General features: G+C 37.9%; 1 protein-coding gene and 2 long non-coding RNA genes across 3 annotated transcripts; 2 read left to right on the forward strand and 1 right to left on the reverse strand.

Moving 5' to 3' along the window:
• Positions 1-1,397: 1,397 nt before the first annotated feature.
• Positions 1,398-3,836, forward strand: LOC126726355 (uncharacterized). Its single transcript, XR_007655839.1, has 3 exons — positions 1,398-1,838; positions 2,443-2,494; positions 3,543-3,836. It is a non-coding gene; the product is annotated as an uncharacterized LOC126726355 (long non-coding RNA).
• A 5,628-nt stretch (positions 3,837-9,464) lies between these two features.
• LOC126726358 (uncharacterized) lies at positions 9,465-10,306 on the reverse strand. Its single transcript, XR_007655841.1, has 2 exons — positions 10,176-10,306; positions 9,465-10,024 (listed from the first exon to the last, which is right to left on the reverse strand). It is a non-coding gene; the product is annotated as an uncharacterized LOC126726358 (long non-coding RNA).
• Positions 9,579-16,641, forward strand: LOC126726356 (subtilisin-like protease SBT5.6). The gene is made up of 9 exons (XM_050431582.1): positions 9,579-9,738; positions 9,835-10,027; positions 10,118-10,294; positions 10,520-10,631; positions 13,803-14,364; positions 14,729-14,826; positions 14,938-15,295; positions 15,416-15,632; positions 15,978-16,641. Exons 1-9 carry the CDS (start codon positions 9,673-9,675, stop codon positions 16,511-16,513), a joined length of 2,319 nt encoding a protein of 772 aa, XP_050287539.1. The 5' UTR covers positions 9,579-9,672; the 3' UTR covers positions 16,514-16,641.
• Positions 16,642-18,100: the final 1,459 nt, after the last annotated feature.

Raw genomic sequence — 18,100 nt, forward strand, 5'->3', positions numbered from 1 at the left:
TGATAATCAAGAATATGAACCTGTGGGGGCTCGAGGACCGAAGAAGGGATTGTTGGGCTGTAGTGTTGGCAGTGGGGCATCATATGCCTGAGGAGGGAGTTCACTCTAGAAGGGGAGATGAAGAGGTAAAAGGCTTTTAGGAGCTCCAGGTGGGAAGGATTGGCTGAGGTAAGAGAATCATGAGTAGTAGGGGAAGTTTCCAGAGAGAAGTAGCCTGTTGCCTCCGCATTAAATGGTGGGCAACAACTTTATCAACTGCATTGATGAGGAAGTGACTTGAACAGTGTAATTCACAGCTAAGCAAACTCCATCTACCACCTTTTTCAGATGTTTAAAGGGACAAGTGTCATAAAGAGAAATGGGGAGGTAAAGATGGAAGGTCAGGATGCAAAGGAAGGGGGAGTATATAAGAAAAAGATGGTTTTCATAGAAAGGGGGGGGGGGGGTCAGACACAAGTATCAAAGAGAAAGAGAAAAGAAACAAGAAGAACATTGAGAGAAGAGAGTGAACAGTGTAATTTTCTATATAACATTGGCCTCCTCAGGCAGGCTTGTAGGGAGATATTTGCTCATCTATTCTATAATTTTGGCCCTTTCTTCCTTATTTTCATCCTCGGGCAGGGCCCTCTCTTATTATTTGTTTTCCTCTCTTACAAATTTTATTGATTTAGGCCAAGGTTGAACTGTACAACCCACTATTCTAAGTGGGCTTGGGCCACTAGAGTTTTTGGTCCTTACAATTGGCACCATCTGTGGGAATATCAAGGTGCTGTGGATTTGTCTTGAGTAGTTATGGCTAATGTAGGCCAGGCTATGGAAGAATCGGTCGGCTCACAAAGGGAGAACCAATTTCTTAACTTGGAGAGAAGGAGGGATAGGCAACATACCCCAAGCGTTATGGTGGAGTCTTACCATACTGAATGTACTGAGCGGAGTCACTCAGGGACTAGGAGTCATGTTTCACATGTTCAGGAGACACAAAAGTTGCAACAGGAAGTAGATTGCCTGCGTAGGAAGTTAAGGCGTAGGGAGCATGATAGAAGGAGTCCATCTTCCTCATCAAGTGAGGGTTCAAGGGGAAGTATGGATCGCTCATATCGACATAGGTCTAGAACTCCATTTAGTGAGTCCTATTCGGCTTCTTCACGCCAGGACAAGTTGGAGAAAAGTAATAACAAACATGAAAATGGGCCTTCTCAACATACCATGGGGAATGATGCTATGAGTAAAGCCCTACAACAAATTTTCAAGTCTTCTTTTGTTAGGAGGATTAACAAGGCCAAGCTTCCTCATTGGTTTTCTCAGCCAACGTTTACCATTTATAATGGGAGGACTGATCCCGTGGAGCACGCTAGTCACTTTAATTAGAAGATGGCAATGCATTCCAATAACGAAGCTCTCATGTGCAAAGTGTTCCCTCCCAGTCTTGGGTCGATAGTTATGCATTGGTTTGATGCCTTTAAGGAGGGGTCAATTGGGTCCTTTGAGTAGCTGACGAGAGCGTTTGGCTCTAGATTTGTAATGTCCCGTCAGTTTAAAAAAAAAAGAAAAAGTGTAAGGTCATATTTTTTATGGTTCCCACGTGCCCCACCTAACCCCACTACCCACCACTCCTTTTTCACTCATCTTTTCATTCCTTTGGCCGGCTCACTCCCTCACTTCTCTTTTCTTTCTTTTTCTTCTTTTTCATTTTCGGAAGAACACTCTCTTCACTCCTTCAAACTCTCCACTGGCACTTCCACACCACCACCATCACCATTTCCACCATCATTTTTCCGGCAAGATCACTGGAAAATTCTTGGGAACCCATAAACACCTTCACATCCTTTTTTTTTGAGGTAAAAATTTCTCATCTTTTTGGTGGGTTTTGCACTTTTGCTTGAGGTTATTTTTATCTAAACTTTAATAATGATACCTATGTGATTTATGAGCATTGGAAGTGATATTTATGTGTTTTTATGTATGGGTTTTGTATTGGTGGAATTATTTGATGAGTGGGTATATATTTTGTGCTATTGATGACTACTTAAGGTTTATGTATGGTGGAAAAATTTAAGGGTTTTAAGTTATAACATGTGATGGTTGGTGAATTTAATTTTTCCATTGACATTGGGTTTATTTGGAGTTAGTTGAAGTTCTAAATTTCTTATCTTAGATGATATTTTGATTTTTCTTTCATGGGTCTCTTAATGATGTAGTGTAAATTTTATGGAAGCTAGTCATAATATCGGAGATGATATTAAATGGGCCAACTTTATAAATTGGAGTTGATGTCTTGTGAATCAATTTGTTGAGAAACTATGGAAGTGGAATATATTATTATTGATGAGGTTAAATTCTAGGCTTGCCTAATTAAGTGATTATTTGGCAATTCCTAAATTGTGGCTAGATGCAATTTCAAGCTCTATACTTATTGTGATAGGTTTACTTGATATTGCTTAGGTTCTAGCTAATCTCCTTGGAGCTTGGAGAATTAGGATTTTGCAGTTGCGAGGTAAGTAACTTTTGAAAGGGATTTTTGGAAAATAACCATGTTTTATAAATGTTGTTTTTGGTCAAACACATTTTGGAAAATTATATATGGATATATGTTTTCTTAAAAGTATTGTGTTGTGACCCTGTTGTATATTATTATATATGAAAAGTGCATCATATTTGGTATTACATTTGGGGAAATGCATGAATTGTTGATATGGAAAAATGAGCATCTTTTGTTTAATCTTTAATAAGGAAATCATGAACTTTATGGTATGTTAGAAAATTCAAAGATGCTTATCTTGTCTTGTATTATTTGGGAAATTGATAGAAATCTCTTGACAAGAATGAAGTTGAAAACTTTACAAACTTTGTAGAAGCTAGATTATTTAAGGTTTTTTTGAAACTACCTGGATATGAACTACGTGTTTCAAAGTAATGTAACCTGTGAGTTTATGTGGTTTTAACATCATGCCATGTATGATTTCCCGGTGATCACCCAATTTGGTCTCCGTAGTCTTTGTGACAATAGAATCAAATCTAAGTCAATGCCCTTTCACTTTGGATGACGCGTTCTTCCCTGTTGCCCATGGGGGAAGAGGTTCCTTGATTGTGTGTGGGTGAGGCTGCTGTCCATGGGGCCAAGAGACCACATGCAAGAGAGGTCCTATTTGACGCGCTCTCTTTGCTGCCCATGGGGGGAGAGAAAAACCTTGAGGGTATGGGTGAGGCTGCTGTCCATGGGGCCAAGAGTCTGCATACCAGAGAGGACAATATCATGCCAGTTGTGAATGGGTGGATCTCCTGACTGGTCTATGTGGTAGTTTGGTATATTTGTGATAATTTACCTTACGTTAGATATTATGGTTTTGGAAATTGTATTGTTGGTGCTTACAGATTATAGTATATAGTTTTAAGGTATTTACTTTGAGAAACTTTGTGTTTCATTATTAGATTATTCTTGTCAGATTATTATTATTGAAGATGAAACTTGCATTTCCCCCACCCCTATTAAATATACTACTTACTGGGCTTTGTCTCATCCCATTATTTTATAAACTTTTCAGAGTAGGCAACAATCTTTTGAGACAAATTTTTGGTGGCTAACAGTAGTTAGACTAACTACTGATGGAGGCTGAATTTTTGTAATGGAGATATTAGATGTTGTACATCTTAGAATAAGCTTGACTCATTTTTTTGTATATTATAGTGATTGTGACTTTATTCCCATTGATGGGACAAGCTGTTGATATGTAATTATTTATTCAGACCTCTATTATTTTGTGGCCAATGGTCATTGTAATTAATGCTTAGAGCTCTGACTTACTTTGAGAGTATATTCAATGGAATTATTATGATAATTCTTAATATTAGTACTTGATATAATTTTTGTGGATTGGATTGTCAAAAAGGAAAAAGAATAAAAAATTTACAGGTACTTTGAGATGTCTTTCTTATGCTTTGGACCTTTAGGGGTTTGGGGCGTGACAAGATTCATAACTTACAATAAAGTCCCCAAGCTAGTGGATTCTTTGCTGTCATGGCCATGAGGGAGGGAAAGACCCTCAAGACTTATTCGGATAGATATTGGGAAACATATAATGAGATAGATGGGAACTTTGAGGATGTGGCCGTGAGAACCTTTAAGGTTGGGCTCCCTGCCGAGCATAAATTAAAGAAGTCGTTAACGATGAAGTCAGTTTTGAACATGTGCCAACTTATAAATCGCATAGATAAGTATAAGCGAGTAGAGGGGGACTAGATACAGGGAAATGGTAAGGCTAAAATGCTCCTAGCGAAGAGGGATCCTCGAGAAAGAGGATACCAAGGTAATCTCCCCATAAGGGATTTTTCTAACCAAATGTCATCCACGGGGGTTCAATTGGTCAACTCGTTGTTTAAAGAGCCAGTATATCAGATACTGGAGAAAATAAAGAATGAACCTTCTTTCAAATGGCCCAATAAGATCGGTGGAGACCCATCTTGAAGGAACCAAAGCCTCTTTTTCCATTACCATCAGGACAAAGGACATAATACAGAGGATTGCAGGACATTGTGTGAACTAATTGGTGAAGGCAGGGAAGCTTAATCGGTTCTTACATTAGCCCACAAGGCAGTTTGGGCACTTAGGAGCTGAATTCCATAGGGATGGTGCTCCTCGGCCGGCATTGGGTACTATTAATGGGATCTTTGCCAAGTTGGGGAATGATGTGGGGTTAGGTTCCAGAGTCATCTCCGTGGGTGGGGGTTCTAACTTGGAGGCCAGAGACCAGGCCCCTAAAAGGGCTAAGGTCTTGGTCACCCCTATCTTGGGTTTCTCTAAGGAGGATAAGGAGGGAACTTTCCAGCCATATGATGATGCTTTGATAGTTACCATTAGGATTGGCGGATATGATGTAAAGAGGGTTCTAGTTGATCAAGTAAGCGGGGTGGAGATCATGTACCCTGATCTGTACAAGGGGTTAAATCTAAAACCTAAAGAATTGGAAAAGTATGATTCACCCTTAATGGGTTTTGATGGGAGGATGCTGGTTCCCCAAGGAATGATAAGGTTACCCGTACAAGTGGGGGACGAGGAGGTACAGGTCAACTTCATCATTGTAAAGCCTATTCCCCCTGTATAGCTATCTTGGCCAGAACTTGGCTTCATGCTTTAGGTGCGGTGTCTTCAACCCTGCATCTAAAAGTCAAGTATCCCACTCAAGAAAGAGTGAGAGAGTTGATTGGTAGCCAGGCAATGGCTAGGCAATGTTTGGTGTCTGCAATTACATAACATCCTGCAAATCCTGTTGTGGTAGCAAAGGATTAGGTCCTGTAGCAACCAAAGGGGGCCTCGTAGAGGGGCAGCAGGCTGAGGCGCGTGGAGAGTTGGCCGAGGAGTTGGAGAAGGTGGTAATAGCGTAGGATGAGGAGCAATATTTTCAAGTGGGATCCCAGTTACCATCATTGGAAAAGGCAGAGTTGGTGAAGTTTTAGAAGTCAACATCGATGTGTTCGCTTGGAGCACTTACGATATACCAAGGATTGATCCTGAGTTTATATGTCATCAATTAAATGTGAATCCTAAGGCCACACCACGTAAGCAACCTCCTCGGTGCTCATCCAAGGAGCATGCTGAAGCAGTAAGGGTGGAAGTAAACAAGTTGAAACAAGCTGGAGCAATTAAAGAGATCTTCTACCCTGAGTGGTTGGCTACTGTGGAAGTAAAAAAGAAAAATAGGAAGTGGCATATGTGTGTGGACTTCACTGATCTAAATAAAGTCTGCTCGAAGGACCCCTTTCCCCTCCCTAGGATTGATCAGTTGGTGGATGCGATAGTAGGGCATCCTCGAATGAGTTTTTTGGATGCCTTCCAGGGGTCCCATTAGATACCCTTATCACTGTTTAATCAGGAGAAGACAGCTTTTCGTGCTCCTAATGGGAACTACCACTAACGAGTGATGCCCTTTGGCCTTAAGAATGTAGGATTCACGTATCAGAGAATGGTGATGCGGATGTTTGAGTCACAAATTGGGAGGAATATGGAGGCTTACATTGATGACATGGTGATAACGAACCAGTAGACAGAATAGCATTTGGTGGATTTGGGAGAAGTATTCTTGGTGTTGAAAGAACATAAGCTACGCTTGAATGCATCTAAGTATTCTTTTGGGGTTAGCTTGGGAAAGTTTCTAGGTTACATGATAACGCACCGAGGGATTGAGGTCAACCTATTAGATTAGGGCTATTAATGGTTTGCACCCTCCTTGGAATCCCAAAGAAGTACAAAAAAATTATCAAGATAGCAGCAGCTCTTAATAGGTTCATTTCTCAGTCTGCAGACAGGTGTCATCCTTTTTTCCAGCTTCTTCACAAGTGGAAGGGCTTTCGTTGGACCGAGGAGTGTATAACAGTTTTTGAGGAGCTCAAGCAGTATTTTTCAAGTCCCCTAATCCTATCCAGGCACAAGAAGGAGGAAGTGTTGTATGCATACCCGGTAGTTGTCAATTATACTGTTAGTTTGGTCCTGGTCAGAAACGAGGATGAGGTTTAACGACTAATCTACTATGTTAGTAAATCCTTGTAGGAGGCTAAGGCACGTTATCTACCTTTGGAAAAGGCAGTATTGGCCATTGTGCATGCCACTAAGAAGCTTCCCCATTATTTTCAGGCTCACACTATGGTGGTGCTCACCCAACTCCCTTTGCAAGCTCTTCTACGAAAATTAGACTATACGGTAGAATTGCTAAGTGGGGAACAATGTTGGGTGCCTATGATGTCAAGTACATGCCTCAGACTACTATAAAAGGGCAAGTCTTAGCAAACTTTGTGGCAGAATTCACCAAAGGTATGATTGGTTAGGAGGAGAAAGCAGTAGGGGTTGTGCTCACCCGGCCATTGTTGTTCCCCCCTAGGAAGTTTACATTGACAGAGTAGCTAACCGAAAAGGAGCAGGGATAGGGATTGTGTTGATCATTCCTGAGAAACTGATAATGGAGAAGTCATTGTGGTTGGGCTTCTTGGCTACTAACAACGAGGCTGAGTATGAAGCCCTGCTAGCTGGAGTGGCTATGGTCAGTCATCTAGTAGGAGATGTGGTGGAGTTGTATGCAGATTCTGGGTTGGTGGTGGGCCAGGTCAATGGAGAGTTTAAAGCCCAAAATGAAAGGATGCATGGGTATCTTGCTAAAGTGAAATGGGCTCAGGCCCAGTTTATCCCTAGGAGACATAACTCCCATGTGAACTCTTTGGTAATGCTCGCCACTTATCTGGGATCAATTCTTCCTCGGGTTGTTATTGTTGAGGATATGGATAGCTCTAGTCTCACAAGGGGGGCCTTTGGTGGGGGTACATAGCATCCAAGTGGGGCCAAGTTGGATGGACCCTATAATAATTTTCTTAAAGCAGGGATTGTTGTACAAGGACAAGGGTAAGGCAGAGAAGGTGCACAGGAGTGCTCCTCGTTATTGGCTATTCAAAGAGCAAAAGTTGTACAAGCGCTCTTATTCTAGGCCGTATTTATTGTATGTGCATCTTGAAGCAGTGGAATCCTTGCTGGAAGAGTTACATGAGGGTATATGTGGGAGTCACACGGGGGGTAGGTTTTTGGCTCATAGAGCCCTCACCTAGGGATATTGGTGGCCGAGTAAGTAGAGAACCTCCCATGCGAAGAAGTGTGACCAATGTCAGAGATATGCCCTGAATATTCATTAATTAGGGGGAGTCCTAAATCCATTATCCAGCCCCTGGCCATTTGCCCAGTGGGGTTTGGATATAGTGGGACCATTTCTCCGAGCTATGGGGAATCGAAGGTGGCTTCTTGTCGGGACGGATTACTTTACCAAGTGGGTGGAAGCTGAGCCACTAGCTAATATCAGGGATGTGGATGCTAAGAAGTTTATTTGGAGGAATATTGTCATAAGGTTTGGAGTTCCTCACACATTGATCTCCGATAATGGTCTTCAATTTGATAGTAAAGCCTTTTGAAGATATTGTGGGGAGTTGGGGATCAGGAACAGGTATTCCACACTTGCCTATCCTCAAGGGAATGATCAGGCTAAGACCACCAACAGGTTATAGTGTCAAGGCTGAAGAAAAGATTAGATGATGCTAAAGGTAAATGGGTGGATGAATTGTCCCATGTACTGTTGACTTATCGAACTACACCCAGAAGAACAATAGGGAAAACTCCTTTTTCAATGACTTATGGGGCAAAAACGGTAATTCTTCTTGAATCAGGATTCCTAACCTTAAGAATGAATCCGTTCAATGTTGAAGAAAATAACCATTTACTCTCAGACAACTTAGATGTGGTCGAGGAAATGAGAGAGGTGGTTGCAGTAAAACTAGCACATTATCAACAGAGACTTAAGTAAAGGTATGGTAAAGGTGTGAAGTTGAGGCCGCTAGCGCCAGGAGATTTGGTTTTGAGAAAGGTGGTGGGGATAGCAAAGAACCCTGCTTGGGGAAAGTTGGGCCCTAACTAAGAAGGGCCATATAGGATAACCTCTACTATTGCTTGGATCAATAATGTTCAGTAGCTTTTTAAGAAAAATGTTAAGTAGCTGCCTGCCAACTTATATGAGAAAGTCCCTTTTTTTTAAGGAAAGTATGAGAAAGTCAAACTCAAGTAATTCATATATATTTAATACATCATTAATATAGTTAACTTTGGAAAGAATTGCTATTTGGCACCAATATACGTTTTTCAACCACTAATAATGTAAATTAATGTGGATTATTACTAAATGACATTATTCAACATATAGATAGCATCAAATAGGCAGTGAATACCTGTTGATCATATATTCAATATTTTGATTCTCCAAAAAAAAAAAAAAAAATCAATATTTAGAATATATAAAACATAAATTTTTATTTATAAAAATACTCTAACACAATATAAGTTTACATTGTTAGTACAATGTAAACCATTAAAAGTCATTTTTAGATATCTCACAATTAAAGCTAACCTGAAGTAAAAAGATAAAGTTTGGCTCAACCGCCAATAGGAAGATAACCCAATCAACTAAGTGTGTTTTTTGCATTGCACATGACGGAACATGTTATTACTTTTTTTCATATTAGTGGTTAAAGCCCAAGGTTTGAAACCAAACATTTTCCGTAGTAAAATATTATGGATTTTACTAACTAGTAAACCAATTTTGAAAAAAGTTTATCGGGAAACTTTTTAAATTCCCAATAAAATTTTTCTAAAAATGGATTTGTTAATGTGTATCTTAAGGACACATTCACCAATTATAGTATGCTTCTTCTAGTATTATGTCCGTTAATGCACGGCTTTTATTAGTCAAACTAATTTTAAATGTTTATGACCCAGTAAATTTAATCCGAGGCTCCGAGCCCTCTAAAAATATATGGGTAGGATCTGTAGGGGATGTTAATAGTTTGTGTGGTAGAGTTAAGAACACCATTCAGTTTTAATCTTCTAATTATGGAGAGAGAGAGACTGTAAATCCATCTACGGCCTACCAAAAAAGAGAACTCCATGATTCCATATGAAAGGGAAGCTTATACATAGTCCACAATATTCATCAGACAGCGCAATATCCAGGTCCCTCTCTACTACAAACTCTAAAAGTGGGACTGATTAATTTTTAGAGAGAATGGTTTGTTCTTTAGAAAGAAAAGATTCTCTGAACATATATAAATACTAGTTATACATGAGTTTAAGATACTATTAGCATTTTAGCAACAATGAAGAGAATCCCCATAATCTTCATCCTCCTGCTTCCACTCTTAGCCTCATGTGTAGAACAACAGGTTTTTTCTTAAGCAAATCGCTTTGTTTTGTTTGTTTTTAAGCTTCATTATTCTACGAAATGTTTTGTTTTTACACAATGTTTTTGGCCACCACAGGTTTACATAGTGTACTTTGGAGAGCATAGTGGAGAAAATACATTGAATGAGATAAAAGACACCCATCATTCATATTTGCTCTCTGTAAAAAAGAATGAGGAAGAAGCTAGAGCCTCCCTTATTTACAGCTACAAGCATAGCATCAATGGCTTCGCAGCATTGCTCACACCCGAAGAAGCCTCCCAATTATCTGGTAAACAAAAACACCACATGCGTTTGTTTCCAATCATTAATCTCTCTTATTGATATATATATCTAATATTGAAACAATGATTTTGAACAGAATTGGAGGAAGTAGTATCGGTGTATCAGAGCAACCCAAGAAAGTATTCTTTACATACCACAAGGTCATGGGAGTTTTTAGGCTTAGATACAAAACCAAAGTATCCCTGGAGCGGAGGAGACTTACTGTCCAAAGCTAAATACGGCGAAGAAGTAATAGTGGGGGTCTTGGATAGTGGTACGTACCAGTTTCAACTCAAGCTAGAATTCATATACTTCTGGCCGCGTTACTGTTTGACATGTGAAAATACTACCATTATCTTTGTAGTTTAGTAGCCCATATGTGTGTATGCTATATATATATATATATATATATATATATATATATATATAGACACACACCATCGTCAAGTGGATGAGGGCAATATATGTGATAGAATGTAATGAGTGTGGTTTTGATTAGGTGTGTGGCCAGAATCAAAGAGCTTCAGTGATGAAGGGATGGGACCTGTCCCAAAATCATGGAAAGGAATATGCCAAACAGGAGTTGCTTTTAACTCATCCAATTGTAATAGGTGAGTGAGCAGTGCTTCTTTAAATTCTATAAGTTTGGAACATGCTGGTTAATTTGATTTCTTCTTGATATGACCATTGATGCTTTGTTTATTTGTTTTTTTTTTTTTTTTTTTTACTTCCTTTTTTTTCAAGCTTATTTTAATTATCTACCTCTACCTATCTAATAGTATCTATTATTATTTTATTTAGGTACAATTTCTTAAAATCTCTCTTTTTTCTAGCCGTAAGTCTGTAACTTAAGTTTTAACTAAGAGTTTGTTTGGATTGAACTTATTTTGCTGGAACTGAAAACTGAAATCACTTTAGCAAAATAATTTTTAAATATGTGAATAGTATCATGAGACCCATTTTTAATGAAAAAGTTACTGAAAAGTGGAATTTGTGAGTCCATGAACAGTGTACGAATACACTGTTCACGGACAAAAAGTCAACAAGTGCGGCTAAAAAAAAAAAAAAAAAAAAAAAAAAGAGGCTGAAACGCGTTGAAAGCAAAACATTGACGCAATAAGCCGAATCCAACCCCCACCTAAGTGAACGCGGATCTACGTTCACGTTTTCAGTTTTTTTTTTTTTTTTTTTTTTTAGCGTATGAATAGTAAAATCACATGAATTTACTATACAGAGGACAAAATACATTGTTCATATACTGTTCACACACTGTTCATGGATCGCACAACACTATTCACATATTTAAAAATTATTTTGTTACAGTGTTTTCAGTTTTTAGTTTCAATAAAAATAAGTTGTATCCAAGCGGACCCTAAATAAACTAATAAAAATGGGCAATTTACCTCTTAAATGACTATGAGGAGTGATATATATAAATATATATATATATATATATATATATATTTATATATTTGTTCAGTTTTCAGTTTCAGCAAAAATAAGTTATATCCAAACGGACCCTATATATCTTTGTTCCACAATCTCACTAATAACACTAGGGAACTTAAGAAATTGCAATAATAATTTGAAGTTTGAACTGCCACTCAGCATGCATCTCTTAGAAGCGCTCCTGGAAATCCTATCCAGTACGGCATTGCATAGGAGCTTTTGCAATTAGCATTTATAAATATTTTGTTGCTTTAGTGATTTTGTATTCGACCCAGTTTGGCTTTTCCCAAGCTATAATTAATGGTGCAAGCTAGGCATATGTTGCCTTGTGAAAAAATAATTTTTGCATTGTCCCACACTTGGGAATCTTTGAATGGATGAGTTCCTTTCTCGTGAATGGCCCATGCATGTGTAGTTCTTTGAATCAAAGTTGTTTTGAATTTCAATTTTCAACCTGATCGGTTGCTTTTTCTAAAATTCATGTCATTTTCAGATGGCCAAACATTCTTCACCCCTAGCACCTAGGAACATTTTGACTGAAATTAGAATAAGTTCTTTTTACTAAGATATGAGAGAAAAGAAAATTAGTACTAAGCTTCTTTTTTTTTTTTTGAGAGAGAATTTAGTACTATGCTTATATACCAAGGAAGCTCCTATTGAAGAAAAAAGAAAAAGAAAGATAAAGGTTCATAATTAAATTAATTTTTATACAACACCTTTCTTTCTTTTTTTTTCTTCTTTTGCTAAAAATTATTATAATCTATTGTACTAAAGATCGAATACTATGCATAGGCTATCCAATTATAAGTTTATAACAGACACCTTGTTTCATTGTATTTAGATTTACACTCAAGGACATTAGACTTATTAGCCTGTGCATCTTGGACATTTTCCAAGACATCACAAAAGGCAATTCTGATTGGCACTATCCAATGGGCCTGCATTTTGTCCTACTGGTGTCGTTTATAAATTGCTATGTTGGATTTTTCTGTGGTTAAATTGTATAGAAAGTATTTATTGCTGTGTTGAAGATCCCTACACCTTTTCCCTTTGAATCAAACAAATATGTGATTTAATTGGTTTTGGCTTCTTCTCATTCCCATCTTGTGAGCTTTTATCAGTACTCCATGGCCCAATGGGTTTAAAGTCGGTTTATTTGGCTTCTTCTCATTATTCAATGCCTAAGGTCATATAGGGTTTGGAACTGAGCCACAATTGGTGGACCTATAGAGGAAATAAACAACATTAATGCCCTCAATCAATGAATGGACATTTCTTGATCATTTCAAGGAATGAGCTAGTGAATGAACTGACCTGTCCTTTTGAACCTTATCTTAGCGGTGTCAATATGCTTACTAGTGAGATGTCATGTCTCAGGGGGGAATGGGACAATCACTAGAAAAAGCAATTGTCATTGTTGTATGAAAGTATGTTACCAGTACTTTCGTTTATTAATTACATTCATATAGTGAGCTTATAGGGATTCTGATAAATTAAGGATTCCACTATTTGGAATAGAAAAAAGGATCTCTGAAGAAGAGAAAAAAAAAAAAAAAAAAAAAAAAAAGGAACGAATTGCTATTGTGTTTATAATTTCAGAACTTCACTAGGAAAAAAAAGTGTCAATGAATGATAAGAAGCACAATCAAAGGAAATTAGAAATTAGAACTCCCCCATCTTCACTAGAAAAAGTAAAACAAACTTATTGGTTGAATCATATTTTTCTTAGCTATATACTAGGTTGCGCTACGCATCCATTACCTAGCTAACCCCATAGAGTAGAGCCTCGCTTTGAAGCACATTGAGAGTAAGAGACAAGCTTTAGAAAAAGTTATCAAATCTTGGTTTTCTTTCCTCTTTATTACACAATTATATAGTAAAGTATCTCTCGTATAATTTTGAGTGAAATTTGCCTTTCATTTCACTGGTTTACTTCCTTCCATACTTACTTTGAACTTGAAAATAATTTTTTGTCATTGAAATGGATTGATGTCATGTTTCATATTAAATGCAATAAATTTAAAGGCAAAATTCAAAAACACGTTACACACTATACATTTGTGAAATATTTTATTGCTTCAAGGGAACTAAAATCTCCAAATTTGATAAGATGCGTTACTTTGAGTGAGTCCAAACCAGTGAGTTAGTCTATTTTATAATTTGTAACTTACTAAATCATCACTATTTTGTATTCGGGTTTGGCTTATCTCCAGTACTTTTTAAAAATGAATCTTATTTTATTTTAATGAAAAACTGTTATATTATTCAGTAACTAAATAAAAGATGGGGATTAAAATCCACTACTAATCATAATTCATTTGACATTTTTTCAGGAAGCTCATTGGAGCTCGATACTACCTTAAGAGTTACGAGAAATACTATGGCTCTTTAAACACAAGTGAGGATTATCGATCACCCCGTGACAAAGATGGGCATGGTACACACACTACCTCAACAGTTGGAGGTCGAAGAGTTCATAGAACCTCAGCCATTGGTGGCTTTGCTCATGGCACTGCCTCAGGTGGGGCACCACTTGTCCGCCTTGCCATATACAAAGTTTGCTGGCCAATACCGGGCGCTTCAAAAGCAGATGGGAACACATGCTTTGAGGAAGACATGTTGGAAGCCATTGATGATGCCATTGCTGATGGTGTTGATGTGTTAAGCCTTTCCATTGGAACTAAACAACCTTATCCTTATGCTGAGGATGGTATTGCAATTGGAGCACTCCATGCTGCCAAGAAAAACATTGTGGTGTCATGTAGTGCAGGTAACACTGGCCCTGCACCTTCAACTTTATCCAACCCGGCTCCGTGGATTATCACTGTTGGTGCTAGTAGTATTGACCGTGAGTTTGTCTCTCCTGTTCTGCTTGGAAATGGTATGAAATTTGAGGTAAGGAGTACTTGGACAAATTATGAACAATTTAAGCAAAAATATATTATTGACATACTATTTTAGTCCATAAATTTCAGGAATGAAATATAATTTGACCAAAATTATAGACACCAATTTTATGTTTTCATTAGTAATTTATTATATCATTTATGGGAGGCTTTTCTATAGAAAAAGAGTAATAAAAATGAAGGGTATGTAGTATCTATTATGTACTAAAATGCTCAGTAATCAATTAATCAAACATGTACAATATACAAATTCGTTTTTTTTTTTTTTTTTTTTTCAGTCTCTTAAATTATTTTTTTATATACCTTGGGTTGGTTTCACAATTCACACTTTTGTTTTTAACTATTATTACTAGGGCCAAACTGTGACTCCATACAAGATGGAGAAAAAGTTGTACCCATTAGCATACGCGGGAGATATAGTTAACCCAAACGTGACCAAAGTCGACTTGGGGTAATTTTTCTCTCTGGCTTTGGCTCTTGTTTTATTTGATTACAAAGATAGATTTTTCATTTTTGAGTTAATCATGACTCTGTTTAAAATTGGACTAATTAATTGTTGCAGACAATGCCTTCCTGGCTCTCTTTCCCCCGAGAAAGCCAAGGGAAAGATAGTGTTGTGCATGAGAGGTAATGGGACAAGAGTTGGAAAAGGCATAGAAGTGAAAAGGGCTGGTGGTGCTGGTTTTATACTTGGAAACAGTGTTGCAAATGGAGCAGAGATAGCATGTGATGCTCATTTGCTTCCTGCCTCAGCTGTGACTTATGACGATGCAAGTAAAATTTATCAATACATCAACTCCACCAAGAATCCAATGGCTACTATCATACCTGGGAAAACCTTGGTACATATCAAGCCAGCACCTACCTTGACAGCATTCACTAGTAGAGGTCCTAATGTTATTGACCCTAGTATTCTCAAGGTAAATAAATTTGTACCCTTTATTTTCTTTGATCTCAGAGCTCCTCTTGGTTTTTTTACTAGCATACAGATTTAACATAAATATATCCACAGTATTTTTAATTATAGATGTGGTTTGCAGCCTGACATCACAGCTCCAGGACTGAATATACTGGCGGCATGGAGCGAGGCCGATCCTCCTACAAGGTTGCAATATCAAGACAACCGAATTGTTCAGTACAATATAATCTCTGGAACTTCAATGTCTTGCCCTCATGTGTCTGCTGCAGCTGCACTTCTCAAAGCAATTCACCCTACTTGGAGTAGTGCAGCAATAAGATCTGCCCTCATGACCACAGGTATGAATGTGTGAATATGTGACTACATTTCCTGAATTGGGTAATTGGAAGTGAGTCTTATTTATTTAGGGTAAAAATTCTCCATTTAAAATAGATTCATTTCATAATTCAGATTAAATATTACAATATAAAGATAATAGATTAGTGCAACATTTAAAATTTTAAATAACGTGACATTGTGCATTATTTAGGAAATAAAATGAAATCTTAACCGTGAAATGGACTCAATTTCACCTAGTTATAGTTTGTCATCCCTATATTATGTGACTTAAGCTCTACTTGTTAGTACTTTAGTTTGATTGCTACGGCCTACATTTTCTAATGTTTCACATTTCTGACTCGCAGCTACGTTAAGAAACAACTTGGGTTTGCCATTGACTGATGAATCTGGCAATGAAGCTACACCATTTGCATATGGGTCTGGCCACTTGCGCCCCACAAAAGCAGCAGACCCTGGTCTAGTGTATGATGCTTCATATACAGACTACCTTCTCTACTTTTGCAGCACTAATAGTTCACTCCAGAAAGTTGACCCAACATTCAAGTGTCCAAAAGCACTACCAACAGCAATCGACCTCAACTATCCATCCCTAGCAATCCACAAACTCAATGGCACCGTAACCGTTAATAGGACAGTCACAAACGTTGGTCCTAGCAAGAGTGTGTACTTCTTTAGTGCCAGACCACCCTTGGGATTCTCCGTCAAGGCCTCCCCAAGTATTTTATTCTTTAATCATGTTGGACAGAAGAAGAGCTTCACAATCACTGTGCAAACTGACATGCTCAGCAAGCCTCACAAGGATAAGTATGCTTTTGGGGGGTATACTTGGACTGATGGAGTCCATTTTGTAAGAAGCCCAATGGCAGTGTCTTTAGGTTAATTATAGGGCATGTTTGAATACTGTTTATTTGCTGAAAACTTATTGCTGAAAACATTATAGCAAAATAATTTTTAAATATGTGAATAGTGCTGTGGGACCCAAAAATGCATTGGTATGCGTGTTTTTGTGTTTTTGGCTGGATTGTGAACAGTGCCGTGGGACCCAACCAAAAATGCAAATGCTGGAAATGCACACTGGCCACTACGCAAACGCACACATAATTTCTTGGTGAGTAAGACTCATCCAATGTGTTTTATAGTTCTTGTCCCATTTATAGGAGCATTTATTAGAAAAAATATATTATTTATAAGCAAAGTATTTGTAAAGGGCTTGTGGCAGTAAGAAATGTCACGGTCTTGTTTTACATTTTCCATAATTAGGGCATCACCTACAATTTCTCCATATTTTTGTACTATTTGGACAATAAACAATAACATTTAATTTTTACCTATTACTTTTTCAAATACATCTTCTAACAGATTCTTTATCCTTTTCTCCATCTCATTTAAATATTATTTTTTCATTCTTTTTTTAATCTTTCCCACACAATCACAACAATACTACTGTCACCACCACGCCACTACCACTGCATCGCAAACCCACATCAACCACCACCACCATCAATCACCCTACCCCCCACAACCAACACGACAACTCCCCACCACTACCACCACATCAATCACAAAACCCAACCACTCCCACACCCACACTCATCTAACCCACCACCACCAGAAAGAAAGAAAAAAAAAAAAAAAAGCCACTGCGCACAAGCCACAACCCATCAACCACTACCACACAATCTCCACCATCAACAACACAAACACCACCCATACCCAAATTAATTCAACCAAAAAAATGACCAAAACGACCCACGGCCAAAACCCATCATCAAAAACCAATTAGAAACCCATCACCATCCACGACTGCGCCAATCTCACTACCGTAGCAACCACCTCTCCACAAAAACCACATCGATCTGATGGGGTTGTCTCCATGTTGATCTGAGAAAGAGAGAGAAGAAGGAAGTGCTGATGGGTTTTGGGTTTGAAGAGGCTGGTAAAGCTTGCCACAAGTGGTTTTCTAAAGATTTTGAGGAAGAAGTTGATGGTGTGGCGTTGATGTATTCTGAAGAGAAACCAAAGAGCACAATAGAGAGGAGGAAAAACATTTGGATGAGAGAGAAAGAATAATAAATTAATATCATTGGGTAAATTTTTAAAATAAAATAAGGGTATAGAGTTGCTACAGTGTTCTCTAAATTAAGAGAACTACTGTAGCAACTTAAAAAAAAAATTGGAAAAGTTTTGTGTTTAGAGAACCTATTGGAAGGTGAATAGTGAGTTTTTTTCTCCAAAAAATAGAGATAGAACATCTGTTGGAGCTGCTCTTATAAACAAAAACTACTGTTTGCTTCTCTTTTTTAAGATAAGCAATTACTATTTGCTTCCCAAAGGCTTATTTTGAGCAAATAGAAATTTGTGATACGTTTACATGAACAACAAGACTTGGGATGTCCCTTATTTGTACAAGGATTCTCAATCATATTCTAATCCTGCTCTGGAAATTCTCAAGCTCAGATTGAATTCT

The sequence above is a fragment of the Quercus robur genome, chromosome 5 (genome assembly GCF_932294415.1).
Source record: "Quercus robur chromosome 5, dhQueRobu3.1, whole genome shotgun sequence".
NCBI lineage: Eukaryota > Viridiplantae > Streptophyta > Magnoliopsida > Fagales > Fagaceae > Quercus > Quercus robur.

What these genes read in the sequence shown, in the direction of transcription:
- LOC126726356 (XM_050431582.1), top strand. Translation starts at nt 9,673, where the DNA reads ATGAAGAGAATCCCCATAATCTTCATCCTCCTGCTTCCACTCTTAGCC. An exon ending in AGAAGCCTCCCAATTATCTG is followed by an intron (nt 10,028 to 10,117) that starts GTAAACAAAAAC and finishes GATTTTGAACAG; the next exon opens with AATTGGAGGAAGTAGTATCG. An exon ending in TTGACCCTAGTATTCTCAAG is followed by an intron (nt 15,296 to 15,415) that starts GTAAATAAATTT and finishes TGTGGTTTGCAG; the next exon opens with CCTGACATCACAGCTCCAGG.